This window comes from Rhopalosiphum maidis, chromosome 2 (assembly GCF_003676215.2).
Source record: "Rhopalosiphum maidis isolate BTI-1 chromosome 2, ASM367621v3, whole genome shotgun sequence".
NCBI classification, from domain to species: domain Eukaryota; kingdom Metazoa; phylum Arthropoda; class Insecta; order Hemiptera; family Aphididae; genus Rhopalosiphum; species Rhopalosiphum maidis.
In genome coordinates, this window is record NC_040878.1 from 57,883,975 (window position 1) to 57,902,211 (window position 18,237).

Sequence of the window (18,237 nt, forward strand, 5' to 3'; positions counted from 1 at the left end):
AAATCCACTTTAGAAATTAGGATGATCATTTTTCGGGGTTTTTGGAATTTAATGGAGATAAACGATCACAAGATAAAAAAAAAATAATAAAATTGAAATCGAAAAAAAAATCAAATCAAAATTAGCCAAAAAAACATAGTTAAGTATTCACTGTTGAAAATAGTTATAATATGATAACTTAAATTTTTCGATTACGAGGCAGATATAAAATCCATTTACGTGCCCCGTTTTCATGACTGTGAGGGTCGAGGTGGGTAGGTTCAGTAATAATCACCAAATAAAAAAAAGAGCATTCTTACTGTGAAAATATATCTAAGTCAGAGCTTCCAGGAAGCACGAGACGGGGCAACACCATGCCGGGCCGGGACTTCTTGCGGGACCTGCAAGCGGTGGTGGCTGTGGACGTGGCTGCGGCTGCGGACGAGTGCGGTCCGAACGATATGGAAGATGACATGGCGGCAGCCGTAGATGACGTGCAAAAGTGCCAAGCGGTCTCGGTGGACGACGACGATGAGTAAAAAGCGGCGGGCGTTGACGGCGCGTGTGTGTGAGGCGAAAGTATGGTCAAGCGGCGCTCGCACGACGGCAAAGCGAGCGACAGATGCGACGGCACGGATGTCCGGGTGGACGCGAACATGCCGCGTCGGCGGTCCGCCATCTCGGCGGCTGCGGCCGTGGCCCCTACGTCATCCAGGCCGCTGTCCAGTGATTTGCGTTCATCCGCGGCCATTATAAAGCTGGTGCGGTGCAGGTGTGGCGTGGTTGGAGGTTGGGGTGACGGCAGACACTCCATCGACCGGCTGGTACCGTGGCCACTGCCACCTGTCTCCGCGGACAACCAGCGCCTCCTATTCTCGCCAGCCGCCGTGATGGCACCACCCACCCCACCAACGGCCACGCAACCACACGTGTTCATCGTCATCGGCCGACGGGCGGCGCATGGTTCCTGGCAACTGTAACCGCGGCGCACCGCCGCTGATCGTTTTCGTGGTGACCGGTCAGCTTCGGCCGCCGCCACCGTCGCCGGACGTCCGTCCTCGTCGTCTTCAAGCGTTGGCGCTGTGGTCACTACTTTTTGTCTTTGAAGTGATCTCCAACTACCGCCACCGGTCACCGACAATTCGGTCGCTGCTGTGCCCGGTGACTTGTTTACGGACGACGCCGATGACTGTCGGCCGTCTTCGAGTCCCGCGGACGGCGCCGAGTGCCACTTGACGGCTGATAGCGAAGCCTTATTGCCGCCGTCCTGACGATTCTCGTTGTCGTCCACGCTTTTGGAACCGTTCGTGTGTAACGACGTTATTCGGAGACTGCCGCTCGTCGATAGACTTTGGTCATTGTTTGAAGTCATTTTCGTTTAAGCGATTAGCTTTTTTTTTTTTTACTAATTCGCTTATTTAATACTCTACGCACGTGGTGAACGTTATTCGACGAACCTAAAATACACAAAAAACGCCACCGGAAACGGCGAAGATGAAATACAATTATTTTGTTACACCCATTTAGATTCCCTGACCCATCCACCTCTCATAGCCACCCTTGTCCCATACCGACATACATTATTCAGCTTTAAAAAAAAAATTAGATCCGGAGAGTGTCACCACAGACGATATCTATTCGGTAAATGTATTGAAGCAGCTATCAACAAATTACACGTCAAAACGCGAATACAAAACATTAAGGTATTCATAAAAATGGAAAAACACAAACAAATTAAGATAATAAAACGTCATTCAATATACCGCTGTAGCCCTTATTAATATTCTGACGACCCTAATCTTATGATGAAAATATATACTTGACAGTAGGTTTCTACAATCAGAATAAACGATGATACTGTATATATAAATCTATGGCAAAACATCAGAGAGAAAAGCTATAAATATTTTATAAATTTATATTGCGTGGTATTTTTCAGGGGGTCAGTGTGGTCACTGAACAAACAAAAAACTCATTACAATTGCGATTAAATATATTTTAATGGCGTAGTATACATTTTCCAAAGTCGGATTTTAATGAAAAAACATACCCGCCCAATATCCTTCTACACACATCATTCTACCTTTGTCACTTACAAATTTAAGAATTTATTTACAAAGTTTTTAATTTCGTTTTATACCGTTTACTTGACTTGACATATAAGTGATTGCGTTATACCCAAATACGCGGAATCGAATGATATAACATTTCTAAAATACCAACCGTTAAATGAAATCACACGCATTTAATAATTTTACTTAATTAATTAATGATTATTTTTTGATAAATACTTTTCATATACCTAGAAAATATTTACAATGTACCTTCTAATCCTTAAATGCATTGATTAAAAAATTTAATAGATATTTTTATACTACTAAATGATTACAATGTTAGTTTTCATTGATGTTTGCATTATAATAATAATTTTGAATTTTGAAAAGGAACAACCAAACGAATTTAGTATTTTACTGAAAACGTTGAAGTATCCCATATATATTTCAAATATCGAACCATTCGTTTCTCATTTATAAACATTTAAATATATACAAAAGGAATAGTGAAACTGGATACCGTAATATGCATTAGTACTCAACTATACCATGTAAGTATATAACTTAAATGGTTACAAATGAAAAATGATCGGGGTCAACTTTCAATGGTTGATGATAAACAAAAAATATTTGAATTTTATTTTTAATAATTTAAAACTTGATTTCGATACGAGTATCTTGTGTCAATAGACCAAAATGTATTCATAAGAAAATACCTTATACTGTATTGTATAGAGTATCACTTGATATACACCCGTGTGTTATGTTCTAAAATGTATACAGTTTAATAAATAGTTATTTTTATAAATATATTTTTGAACCCTAATTTTTATTACACTTTGTTCAGCTTTTATATTTTTATTTCGAGACATGTTTTTATGTACATAGAATGTAATTAGCGTTGCCTAATCATTAAGTTATATAACTTCACAAACGAATGTGAAAGAGTCTGTTTTTCGTTTCGCTATAATTAAACTTTTAACATCAGTATTTAAGCTCTAAACATTTATTAGATACTTCTAGTAATAAATATGAGATCCGAATTCGGTAGACTATGTACATTTTTTTAATTACACGCTACCTAATTTGTTTGATGTTTCTGAATTATTTTTGGTAAGTAAAGTAACAGATGCAATAACTCCCTCGACCGCATAGCTACACTACAAAGTTCTACATTTCAACTGCAAAATGTGTATGTGAATGGTCGTAACAATTCTTAAATTTTACTGGAATTTAAAATCATATATAGGTACTTTAACTTTGTACGATACTCAACGGTCCCTATATACTATCCTTTTGTCATATTTACACAGTGCTGTAGATATAATACATGATATTGAAATCAAGGATTTGCTAGCGGCAATGTTAAGAATTCCACAGTAATCCTTAGCCCCATATGACGAACCGAGCACGATGGCCGTAAAGGGCAAAATGTTGAAGAGCAAATCCCAAAACCGTACGATGTGTGGCTCGACAAATCTGCAAAGTAAAACGGTAGCGAATATGGTGATGGTGTGGCGTGGGCAGGTTTCATTTGAATTGCAAATTCAAAGGGCCCGGTGGGTATTTTTCGTCTCACGGAGGTTACTGTTACTACAAAGCAACGATCCAATTACCCGTATACACTTTTGAACAGAAGTTTACGTGTCGGGTGCCGGATAGATTATTATCGGGAAATCAATTTGAAGCGGAGATATCACTGAACAAAAGCGTAAATAACTCTGTGGGCGTTTTTAATTTATACCACGACGGTCACGCTACACACAGAAACTAAGTTTTAAAGCAATAGATAAAACACGTTACAGTTTTGTTCAAACAAATAAAATAAATAATAATAATAATAGAAACATAGGTACCTATATAAATAGTATTTTATGTTAAATGCTTATTGCTGCACGGCCATGGCTATTTCTTTACAGAATACACCCCAGAATAAAATAAAAACACTACACAAAAGAGTGTACTTATTGTGTTTATAAGAATATTTGGCATAAATAGTATTTTACTGTACATATAAATGTATGGACATTAAAATAAGATATTAAATATTTAGGACACCAGACAGTGAATATTTAGACTATCTATATATTTTTATCTCTAAGATTTAACTTTGTATCTAAATAATTCGACGAACTAAATAATCGTTAGTTTAAAATAACTACTTTGAACCAGAGTTTGAACTTTGTAAAGAAACTTTTAATGATATATTTAATAATTTATATATTTATTTATATTATTTCCTTCGTTAAACATACTCATAATTTTATCGAAATAACAAATAATCGATTTTAGATCTAGAATATTGCATTTTTATTTTAAATTAATTTATTCAAACATAAAATGGTCTTAATTTTATTTGATTATCATTTTTTAAAAGACCCTTAAGATAGTTGAAAACATTAAAATTATTTAACTTGCAAAAAAAGAACAAACTATAGATGAAGAAAAAAGATTTTATTTCGCTTCGCTGATCACGGTTTGAGTCAGAATGGAATAGTATTATACATTTGTCAAACATTTATAAATAATATATGAATCGAACTATTAAATATTGTTTATACAATGCAATGTGTCCTACATCATCCTTTTAGTACAAAAGCTATTTTATTTATAGTTTTGTATTTAACCCACAAATCACAATAGTTTATTGGAACCTAATATTTTCTAAGTAAAAATTAAACTTAGTTTATAATGGTTTGGCAAAAATAACTTTTTTTTAATATTCCCATAGAAATATACACATACTATTTTAGGAGTTAATTTCACCAAAAAAATATATACATAAAATCTTAAAAAAACAACAATTTCACAGTAGAAAAAAATTATCTGCACCAAAAAAAATATAAAATATAAGCTTCTAAATTTGCAATAATATAACACGTTTCTAATTATTATGTAAGGTAAATAACTATAGAAATAATTTATCATTAAATACATTTTATTTAATTTATTTAAAGGAAGAAGTAATAATTTACATGAAATATTAGGTATTTATTGCATTATATATTTCCATAGGAAATAATTTAAAAATGAATATATTATATGCATATTGCATATGACAAAAATTACTTTTTAGAATCTAAAATAGTATACACATCATTGTTAAAACACCAAAAACAAATTTAACCATTCTGACTTTCGATTAAATAAATGTACACTTGAGTAGATAACTGTAATTTCACATCGATCATCGAGAATAAAAACGGAAATAGAAAAATTCTTCCTATGGGCAATTGAAAATCTTTTGTTACAACAAAGATTTTCCTTTCAATATTATTTAAAGGTTTTTAATGAGAGACTTTCAAAAAGTGTTTCAGAATATTAAACCGAAGTTGATGGTAATAAGATTATTATGATTAGAATTGGTAATTAAAACACTATAGTAAATTAACAAAAAATACAACTTGAATTTTAATTTGAATTAATTAAAAAATTTGTATGATTTTTTTAGTTTAATTATTGATACAGTTGAATATTATGATTTTTTTTCTTATAATATTTAAGTATAGATATATCAATATTCGTTAATATAATAACAAAACAACAGAACAAATTATACACAAACTTCCTAAATAACTAAATAATTATATTGTATTCGTGTTATTATACAATTTAGAAATTTTAACTCAATATTTTTATTAATAATACGAGTATATCGAAACATAACATATGAAGGTTATACATTTATAAATAATAATATTAGTTTGCTATAAAATGCAAAACATTTGAAATTAGATTTAAAAAAAATAAAATTTTAAATTCACGTAATTCAATGATTATTCAATTTTAACATTTGCAATGTTTTCAATCAAATAAATTCATATATAATACAGAAAGCTTTAGGAAGATACCTATATATTTTTTTTAAATAATCAAATAATATCGAAAAATATACAAGTAGGTATAATAATATATGTTTATTGTTTCATATTTTATTGTAAATATAAAATAAGCAATATTTGATACAACTAATAAAATTGTTTTCATAGTGTGAAAAATATATGAGTTTTTTTTTTTGTTTAAATACGCTTTAATTTATATATATATACAATTTATCATATTGTATTATTTTGAACGAAAAAACTTAATTACATTATTTCTTATAAGTGGCATGGTGAGTATATCCCAAATTTCCAGCATAAAATCAAACTACATACACACCGATTACAATTATTTTATTATATTGGTTTATGTATCACATTTGTTATGCGTTATTTCAATCATTAAATCATATTATTAAACTAATTAATATATATTCACGTAAAATTCAAGTCATATAGCTTTCAGAAAGTAGGTATAATTTAACTTGAAAAATTGTCTCGGCAGAATAATTCACTTAATTCCAGTCACCATGCCACTGCAGGTTACGGTAACTAATGAAAAGTCTTTTTTGTACAGTCATAATGGATTTGAAAAATTGTTGAGTTGTTTATCGAAAAAATAATAAAAATATTCAATAAATTAACTAACAATAATATATTAACCATAGCGTATTCAAAATGTATACAAGAATTTAAATTTGGAGATTTTCAAACAAATGTAAAGTTTATTCACGTAAAAACAAAAACGTTTTTTTTTTTTTGTATAAGAATACATGTTAAAAATATTCAAGATTTTTAATGTAATTATGTTGTTTAAATTAATAATATTTAAGAAAAGCGAGTCATCTAACAAACTTTTTTTTCTTACACTGCAATAAAATAACATTATACTCCAAGATGATAAAAAATATTTATCTAAGAATTGTATTATTATAAATCCATAATTTTTAAATTTTTCTTCAATATTATGAATTTTCCCAATTTTTTTTTCTAATTTTATTTTTTTTTAAGTTTTATATTCTAAATAATAAAAACTTAAACAAAACAATAATATTACAAGCAATTTTAAACTGTAAATACTATAGAATTTTTAAAGACCACCTTGACATTATATTTTACAAAGGATTAATGGACATAAAATGAAAAATAAAATAAGTGTATTGCAATTAGTTTTTCAACAACTGTTGATTAAAATGTCTATTTATCATGATGAATTAATGTTAAACGTGTTTTGATTTTTTTTTTCAGGACACAAAGACGCCCAACTACCATACCAAAATTTTGGAATTTAACTTAAAAACGCAAAACGAATTCGTAAATAATGAAATAATGGCAAAGAAAGCCATTCATCGTATATAGTAATGAGTCACAACAACCTATCACACAAACCCCGAAAATTCTTGAAATTAATAAGAAAAAAATAATATTACAACGAGCGACAAAATATTATGCCCTCTTCCTGCTCATCCCCGGATCTAAAATTAAAGCTGAGCTCGGACTTTTGGATGGTTTCCAACCAAACCCTCCCACTCACCTGCATAAGCAAAAAAAAATATAATAATAATAATACACCAACACACACCACGCAGATCGGTGAAAATCACTCAAACTCAGCGGGCGCACAACACTGACAATTCAAAACGAATAATCGCGACAACCACACGAACTATACGACGACGTATAACGTATAATGTCCCGAGTACACCACGCTGGGCCCGTTTGAGACGTCGGATCGACTGTTGTGTTTGCCAACAATAGTGTTCGAGCGGCGGCGGTGGCCATGATGCCTCGCAAACCCGACGACCCGACGGTTTCCGATCGTCGCCGACAGACGACGTTTATTATAGTAGTTACTACATACCAGGTAGATGTATAATAATAATAATGTGTACGGTACCTGCCACTAGGTTTTCCGCAACTTGCGATATTTTAGCCGTTCCGACTGAACAATATCTCGACAAAAAGCGGTCAAATAAATCGTTTCCAAACTTTGGATAACGATCTTGGACGACTTTTAAAAAAAAAAAAAAACTTGACACTAATGCATGAATTCGAAACGGCCGAGTCGATACCTAATCATTGTGAGACCTACCTATACTCTATATGTTTACAATTAATGTATTAATTTATGCTTTACGGTGAGCAGTGTACCGTTATAATAATAAGAAGAACAAGAAGAAGAAGGTCATGTGTCATATTGTTATATATCATTATATCATAATATTTTCAAAGCGTTGAAATTCATCGTGTTAAAAATATAAATTATGCACGTTTACAAATAGTATCGACTCCGATACATTTATTTTTCGAGAATTTAAAACATGAATTGTACATATTCATTTAAAAAATTTTATGCATATTATGTAAAATGTATTGTAACTAATAAACGTAAATTTAATTTATCATACACATCATTGCACACGTCTAAAATTATATAAAAAAAAGAAATATTAATAATATAATAATACTCACTGTTGATATTATGTTGGATTTTAAATACTGTTTATATATTATAAAAATATATCATGACTACTGTGTATTGATTAAAACTATAAGTATTAAAATTATAAATTACAACATTTATTATATTAATTGCTGTTGTATAATATTTTAGATAAAATACCACTTATACAACTTAATTATTTAGATCAATACTATAGTTGATAAATTTATTTTGCTTATGTCCCCTGTTAAATCAAACTTTTTTTAAAAATGAATTACAATATCTAATATTTGATAATATATTTTACTCTAAACATATACCTACATTAAACTATTTTTGTGTATTTTTTTTAAATTTGATTCAATATTTAACTCAAATAAAGTATTGATGGCGTGCTACAATAATTTTAAAACTATAGTTATTATTAATTATTATTTTTTTTTTACTAATTATTAGATCTTAAAATAATTGCATTTTGAAATATGTGATGATATTTAAATCACAGTATTGGATATTCTATAAAAATATTATTCATTAATTTACAAAAAAAATCAATATTATCGATTTCCATTACTGTATGCATATGATAATCTTATAATATGAAACAATATACTGATTTACATAAAGTAAGATTATGAATACCAAAAATATGCCACACTGCATACATAATTAAAAACGCTTAAAAACTATAAATATACATATTTATTTTTAATTGTTTATGTCATGTTTTTTAAGAATCGATAAGGTATATCTAAATCCAAGTTTTAATATCATGAAGATATAGGATTATTTAATAAATATGTATATATTGTATAGTATATAAAAAGATTAAAAAAAACATTTAATGAGTCATATGCAATCATTTAATGTTGGAATAAAATCATTTTTAACTGGTTCATCACGTTATATATTTTTTTTCTCGTTACATTAATTATAATATTTAAGCTATTCTTTTAATTTAATGATTTTAATAAATATTTTAAAATGCTTACATAAAACTTTAATAAACCATAAATGATCTTCAGAAAATACACCATATATATTTAATGAAGCATGTATTAATTGAAATATTTTGTGATCTATATATAAATAAAATACAAATTCAAATTATTGAGTAACATTTTAGAAACGATAAATATTTAAGTTATTTGTAAAAATTATATTTCTTAAGTATGGTTTTAATATTATACAACTAGTTTAAATAAAAACCAATCTTATCAGATAATATAATGAATGCTTACAATATAATTATAAATTAAAATTCAATCGAGCTTTTTCGAGATTAAAAAAATTTATTATTGAAAAATAAAATGTATATAATAAGTTTTAAAATCAGATGATGTTTCTCGTGATTAGTATAAATGATTTGCCAATTCGATATGATTAAAACAATAATTTATATTATGACATTGTCTATGCGAAAAAAACCGATTACATTTTAATATAAATAATAATATAGGTTTTATTCAACGCTTAATAAAAAATATTTATAACTCCATGAAATAAACGCGGTAGGAATTAATTAGGTTATACTGCAACCACTACTAATTTCGTCTAACAAATTTCAAGGAAATTGTATGTATCTATTTATGCCACTGCTAAATAAATGTTTGATTCGTAACCTTTAGATATAATAATTAAATTAAGTTCAAATGCTGTTAGCTAAACATAATTAATTGTTACACAAAGTAAGACATGTTAATTGTATTGATACATTCAATTAACAAAAATTCTATTCATAAATAATAGGTAGGTATATTGTTTTTGGAAATAAGCTTTTAAGGGTTCTTTAGTGGTATGTTAGTTAATTTGTTTCGATTGATAATAATTATTTATTAACACGGTCATACGTATACTAAAAAAAATATTCTGAGTAATAATATGATGATAATTGGATTATAATATTGACACGACTTCAATGATTTGTATTTATTAAGCCGTAAATATTATGCATTAAACATAAATCAATTTTATTTAAGAATATAATATTATAGTTACGATTAAGTAACATAAAATTACATAACTAACTACTGACAGACAACATATTCATACACAAATAATTGTAAGGCCTTTTGACAATACACGCCATGTAATAAAGACAGCTCATTGAACATATTAGACATCAATACATTACCGACTACCGAATTCCGTAAGATTACAATACAATTTTTAAGTTACATATTTGTAAGTATTTATTGTTATAAATAGGTACTTATTAGGCAATAGAATATTAATAATAATAACTGCCATTGGGCCCTGGTTATTTAAATATATTTTAGATATTTTATCTCTATCTACCACGGTTACAGTAATTATGTATATCCACGGGGTCCAATAACTATCCTTGGATATATTATATTTTATTGGTCGTTCCTTGACCATGATACAATATTATTTAAATAGTTTTTATTTTCGAGATAATTTTTTAATACTTAAGAAAAAAATAGTTAATCAATAAATTGTTGTATGTAAATTATAACACTATTCTTATTTCATATTTTTTTTTAATTTTAAATACTAAATATAACAATATAAATTACTTCATGATTGAAAAATACTTCTTTATGTATTATAAGTATATGTACCTACTTTAAAAGTTAACACATGTTATTAAGCATAATATGGATTCTAGTTATCTATATTATACATATCTATATTTTTTATTTGCAATTTAATCAAAACATTAAATTTTTTCTTACTAACATTTCATAAAAATTATTATTATTTAATATTATTCATAGCATTACATTTTTTATGCAAGTAATAAAGTGTAATTAATTATTTTTTAAATGTCGTTGTTATTATTAAATAATTAAGTATTGTCTAAATGTACACTTAGATGAGTTTTTGTGACTGCTCTCAGTTTAATATTATCATTTAAAATAAAACATAGAATAATGATAATAATAATATAATAATATAATAATAATAGCAATTATACTCATAATAATTGTAATGTTTATTCATAAATAAAAATGAAAAAAATTATGTTTTTATGGTATTTTATGGTAAATCAGACTTAGCCCATAAATTTAATATACAATTTACGTTGTACACGATACATGAAAATAAGCAATTGAGAACGCATATAATAATTATTATATTGAAAAATCAATAAGTAAACACAAAATATCTTTCATATAACTAACAGACAGAATTTCAACTACCTAGTCTATTTTAATATAATATATTATGTGTATATTGTAGTTATGCATATTTGAAGTAGTTAGACAGTAAATTAAATACAGACCAATAAATCACTTAACATCGATTAAATGGATACAGTATATCATGACAGCTTGGTGAACTAATATTATGTAATAATTTCTGTATACTTACATAATATTAATAGAGTACTTATTATTATCTTAAATTGAGTTATTACCAATACAGATTTAATAATTGAATTGCATGAATTATTGTTAAACACAGTAAATATATTATATATTATACGCCTATGACTGCAGACTAAGTGAAATATATAGCCCAATACGATAATACCACATGAATAGGTGATTGAGATTTATACATTTTCATCTATTACAGAAAAAACAATATGACATTAAATACATTTTTAATATTTAAGAGATTCAATAAAAACACAAAAAATAATTATTTAAAAAAATGTATTGTAAATAGTATTAAAGCAATACAAATTTATTTTGAAATACATATTCATAAAAGAATTACTGATAATCTGGCATAAAATTCAAGAGTGTATAATCATTGCATTTCTTAGTACACTATGTGTATATATTATTGTTATACCTATACATAATAAGTTGAGGTGGGTAATTTTTAAATTATAATATTCAAATCAATAATTAACCAGCTGGTTTCAAAAACAAGTGAACCAGTGATTGGTTTAACATGAAATAGTACCCAATTATTTATTATTAAATGTATTCATTAGTATATACTATAAATACTAATGTGGGAAGTTATTGATATCTATTTATAAATAATAGTATATTAGTATATTTGATCTTATTTTGGGAAATTAAAAATAACAATTAGAAACTAATCAACTACAAGTGCCGTGTACGGTAGTAATTTAATCAGTATAATTAATTATAAAAGCCAGTGTAAGACTAGAATATTTAAATAATTTTACAAAGAACTGCAAAATAATTAGACGTATTTAGATGTATCAAGGGAGATAAATAATTCGTATGGACCATTGAAATAAAAAAATGATAATCAATTTAAAAGTCTCACACCTTAATAATATTATATGCATCTTGATTAGTTTAATTGTGCGTGTGTATTTAACAGATAATATTACTACATGTATAAATCTTTAAAAAATAATATATTTTTTATTTGCTGCCCAAGTGTAACCGAACTTTTTTAAGGGTTTTAAGTATATAAATCATATTTTTAATGCTAGTGCGAGAATTTCAACATGAGTAATCAAAAAATACTTTTAAATATAACGTAAACGACGATTTTATTTATGGCTAAAAAAAAAGTGTTCACAATACTTAGCGACTACAACTACCAAACTTGGTCATCTGTCAAACAAAAAAATTTGTTATTTTATATTTAAACTATATGTAACTTTGAAAACTCGTTTTTTAACTGTCTTCTTGAAACACAAGGCTAATTAAAAAAAAAAAAAAGAATAGAAAAAAATCTCTAACAAGCGTGAAATTAATAGTATTAAAAATTATTCTGTATTTTTTACTGAACGATTAAAGTTGTCAGTCTAACAGTGATGATAAACTGTTGTTGAAATTGAAATTTTACCATGATGTGATTATCCAAAATGGAAGCCTAACCGTTTTTCATAATTATTTATCATATATTTTTCTGTTACTTATTACTTAATCTTTTGAATTTATTTTGAATAGTTTTAAAAAAGGTTGTTTAAAGTAATGTGTATTATATATATTATATTCATAGATAAACAAATAAAAACAATAAATAAAAACTTAAAATTATTGAAAATTCATCATATTTATATATATATTATATAAATAACCAAAATAATATTTTAAAAAAAAACTTGTTAAAAACATAATTTTAAATTATTTGAAAAAATCTACATTTTTAGTAATAATACAGCACCAATATACGTACATTTAAAGCTTGTATCAGCGATCAGAAAAAAGTTATTTGTTATAAATTCTTTCTTAAACTCGTAAGTATTTACAATAATTTTTTAAAATTTTCTTATTTTGACCTTCTATGTAAAAAAAAGAGTATTATCCTATATTTTACTTTGAAAATATTTCTCTCTATTTGTTAAGTTATATTCGTACTACAGAATGTAATACGTTATAATCTGATGAACTTAGAGCCTGAAGCAAAGTGGCGTTCCTAGTATATATTTTGTGTAAATCAGCTTTCAATTACTGGCTTAACATGTTGTACTTATATAACTTTTATAAAATCTTTGAATGAGATAAAATGAAAGAATATAAAGCTCTCAGCGCTAAACAACAAACAGACAAAATGATTTAATAAAAACATATATTTCGTTTTGGAAGGGTTTGAGAAGGGTAGAGGATACTTTGATGGTTTAATTATTTATAAAACGAGTTTTAGGTATAGTTGGAGGTTATAGCTTTAGAATATGTGTTTTTAACAAATACGAACAACTGAAGTTGCTAGTGTAATGCGGTAGCAATAATGTTAAATGTTTACTCATGAGCTCATATCAAAAAAAAAAAATACCAAATAGAAGATAATACATTGTTCTATTTTAGATAAATTTATAGAAATATGGATTATTTGTGTGTTAAATGTATTAAGTTTTCTACAAATTTTGAATGTTTTTTTACTATTTTAGGGAATTTATAGAGTATATTTTATAAAATCTTCAAAAAAAAAAATTATCATATTGTATTGACCAGAAGTCATTATCTTCAAATCATCAGTACTTATAAATTAAAATTGATTGAATCATCATTGCGTGTTTTTAATTATTCTACTTGTCAAAGAGCATGCTATAGTATACGCCCATTGTACTAGTATAAGTGAAGGCTTCATATGTCACTAAAATAACTATTTGGTCACTACTAATTATTAGCAACATTTTGTACTATTGTGGGATTTGCAATGACGTCATACGTCACAGTTCATTATAAAAAAAAATGTAACTCATTTGCGTCATACATAGTAAAATAGTAAACGTACGTTTTCTGAAACATTTCTTAAAAAAAAACTAGTTGTTTGTAACGTTTAAGGAACAATCAAAGTTTACACACTTTACATGTTATTATGCTGCGTCTGGGCGACATTTGTGATCAATGGCTTTGTGAACGTCTTACCTCTTAATTCAAAATTCAAAAAGGACGTTTTTATGGTTGAAATGTTTTTTTTGTGAATAGGAAAAGTGTACCAACATAGTTTATACAATTTTAGTATCGAATACCTATTGTGTTTTAATAATAATAATAATTTGTGTACAATTATATTATCATAGTATACGTCTTAACTACGTTCAATAACGAACAAATAACAATTATAATTATTTATAAAAAAACATTTTTTATTATTAATATTTTTTTTGTACCTAATTAAAGATAGATTTTTAGTAAAACAGTTTTATACGGAGTTTCTATAATAGCTATTATTACTTATCAAACATGCATTTAACATTATAATGGGTTATTGTTGCGTGCGTACTATAGTTACGGGACGATTCGTGATAAGGCGACTACGAAACATAATAATATAGTACAGGTCCTATATATTATTTATTATAGTCGTGATACGTAATAAAATAATATTTTTATCTTATAAATTCAGGGTTTACTGGTTTTCTGCACAACACCAATACCACAAAAAAGAGTATATCAATACCAATACTGATTTTAAACAAATTGCTTATTTTAAGCATATTATTTGATTTATAACAAAGTTTCAATAATTATTATTATAGTCTAAATGTTTAATTTTAAATGTATATGTAAAAAAAGTACTTCGATGTTTTTAATAAGACACATTTTTAAATATTATAATTTTAGCATTATTCATGTATATAAAAACTATTAAAAAAATGTTCTATATGGAACATGTTTTTATTATTGAATTAATTTAAATAAGACTCAATTAGTATTGTATTATCTTATCTAAACACAATATCGATTAAGATACAGAGCATAATACTACACAATTACAGTCAATATATTTAAATTGCTATAATGGGCCCAATATGATGATCTAAAATTATGACATTTTGTTGAATATGCTTACGTACTAATTAGTTTAAAATATGCTTTATAGCTACTGTGTATAAAAATTTATATAAAAAAAAAAAACAAAATATAAAAGTCTTCAAAATAACATAATTAAAAGATAAATATAAGGATTATTGGAGTTGTTTAAGTTATTAAAACTTGGATTTAGGTATTAAAATAATTATGATATCTGATTATCTAATACGCAAATATGTTGTCAATTCATTATCATAAACGAATTAAAATAAAATGTAGATTCACAGAGAAGCATGAAACTTATTTATGTTACCTAAATATTTTCTATAAAAATTTTTTCGTTTAGGTTATTACAAAGAGTGCTTGGAAAGTTTTATGTAACACTTTTAGTGTTAAAAAATGTCTAGATGGCACTATTATAGAGGCTATTTTTCAAAAGTTCTTGCAAGAGTAAAACTAAACTTCGACAACCGAAAAAAAATGTTTTTAAGATTTCAAAAAGCGCATGCACTTAGAAAGGTTATTCGAGTAGGTACACATATTTTGAGTTTAATATCACGGTATCTAGCACTGATGCGGGTGTCTAACGATCGATGGGATAAAAAAAATAAAATTTAAAACAAGAAATAATACATTTTTAAATGTAAAACAATATTAAATTGTACAAATGTAGTCTAATATGCTATTGCTATAAATTACTTTAATAATTTACTCTCAGTTACGAGATCAATTAATTTTTGGTTAAAATAATGTTTCAATTTAAAATTTGATACTATAAATTTAAATCAAAAATTGATCTTTATCTTTATTTAAAGTATTAATTGGAAAAATTAATTATTTAATAAAATATACCTTTACAATTTTATCTATTGAACCATAAATGAAAAGAATATTAAATAATATATTATATTATTTAATGACTGTATGTAGTTCTAAAATAATATGAGAAATATTAACCATAATATAATATGTACTGTACTGCATAATATAACGTAGTAAATTTCAGTTAATAAATCTTTAATCCAACTATTGTTCTATCAAATCTTTATACCTATTATATAATCATTTTGTTATGTGTGAATTCAACTAGGTATAACATAACATTTAAAATAATATATATAAACAAGAACATTATAATATTATATCATAATTTACACTAACTAACACTGTTTGTATTATCCCCAATAATAATGAGTAATAATACCAATTATAAAGCTACGTTTCCCGTGTGTGTAATCCTAAGTTATAAACTATCATGTAGTTAAGTCACTTAATAATATTTTAATATGTATTATAAAAAAATGATATTATTTATTAACTATTTATGTTAATAAATAATTACTATTAGCAAAAAAAAAAAATAATAATAATTATATCGATTGTTGAGTTCTAGAAAAATTTGAATTGCGAGTAATTAAAGTGTTAAACAATAAAATACAACCATTAATACTAAAATTGTGTTTAATAATTTATATCAATGAAATTAACTTATTGCATGTTATTTTTTAATTACAAACTATACATCGTGTATTTAAACTAAAATAACTAAATAACTAAAAGGCTTACATACATACAACATACCCCTTCACTTCCTAAAAATCCCCGTCAAAGGCTCAAAAGAAAATGGTGTAGAGACCTCTTAACTTAATAATCCCATAACCTAAATTCCAAGTTAGGTGCTACTAGTGGGTCAACTCTAATTATGTTTTTTTATTCTCATCTCACATAAACGTATTGTGCTTAATAGTTGTATAGATTGTATATTTCAATTAAAAAAAAAAAATAAAATAAAATACAATTTGTGTTCAATGATGCATTATGATACATGTAATACTTAAGAAAAATGATTCTGAGTGGAAACCGCTCATCAGCTTATATCACTAAGTATATTTCATGATTTTACTATTGAAGCGATTTATTTTAATATTAGTCGTATTACTTTAAGTTGATTTAATTGTTGTTGAATAAATGGCATTTATTATATTATTAATGGCCATATTTTCTATACTGTAATATGTATAATATATTTTGTGAAATATTTTTTAATAGTATTTAATTGATATATACTTAGTTGTGTAAATTGAAAATATTAATAAGTAATAACTATCCATACAATATTATATTATTAATAACAACAGTTGAAAAAATAAATGTACACTATAAGATTTTTAAAACTAAAACAGTTTAAGCGTCGCTATCTGCCGGTATAAATTTGAACAAAAATTACAAGTTGTTAACCGAATTTTGACGTCATCCATTTTATTACTTTTATTATTTATTAGTTAACATAATAATATGTATTACTTTTTACTGTTTTGAATCATAAAAAATTCGATTAAAATAAAAAGACCATAAAAACTTTATTAGGTGTATAAGTTATTTATAAATGGAAAACACAATATATGTAGATGGATCATTATTACTAATTTTTTATGTTTACATACACTTAAATGTTATGCTAACTAAAGATTAAAGTTTCCTATAAATGTTATAAAAATATTTTTGAATATGTATATTCAGTGTGTACTAATGATGTACCTATTTAGATCATATAAAACCTACTTACCGGTTATTTTTCTGATATCTTTAGAGTATTATATTTATTAATATATTTAAATATTATAAGAATGATAATATTATGATAACACGGCGTTTTAGATAGGCTATTTAGCTACACCACTGACGCAAGATAATTTTTTTCGTAATCTTGCAAGTCTAATAATAACATTATTCTAATCAAATTCTTTATAGAACGACTTCATAAGTAGTAAAATAAA

The 18,237-nt window shown here is 26.3% G+C and overlaps 1 protein-coding gene across 8 annotated transcripts in view; it reads right to left on the minus strand.

Annotated features, from left to right (window-relative positions):
• The window catches only part of LOC113554952 (cAMP-specific 3',5'-cyclic phosphodiesterase), a 612,877-nt gene that overhangs the window by 184,423 nt on the left and 410,217 nt on the right, over nucleotides 1–18,237 (minus strand). The window contains exons 1-2 of one of the 8 annotated variants that reach the window (XM_026959107.1): nucleotides 7,389–7,563; nucleotides 300–1,436 (exon numbers count right to left, since the gene is read on the minus strand). The exons of 5 other annotated variants lie outside the window; for them this stretch is intronic. In XM_026959107.1, the coding sequence (XP_026814908.1) occupies nucleotides 300–1,351 (1,052 nt within the window). In that variant the 5' untranslated portion in view covers nucleotides 1,352–1,436; nucleotides 7,389–7,563. Of the gene's footprint in view, nucleotides 1–299; nucleotides 1,437–7,388; nucleotides 7,565–18,237 lie in introns of those variants that run through there. 2 more of the 8 variants (XM_026959105.1, XM_026959106.1) reach the window with 2 other exon arrangements.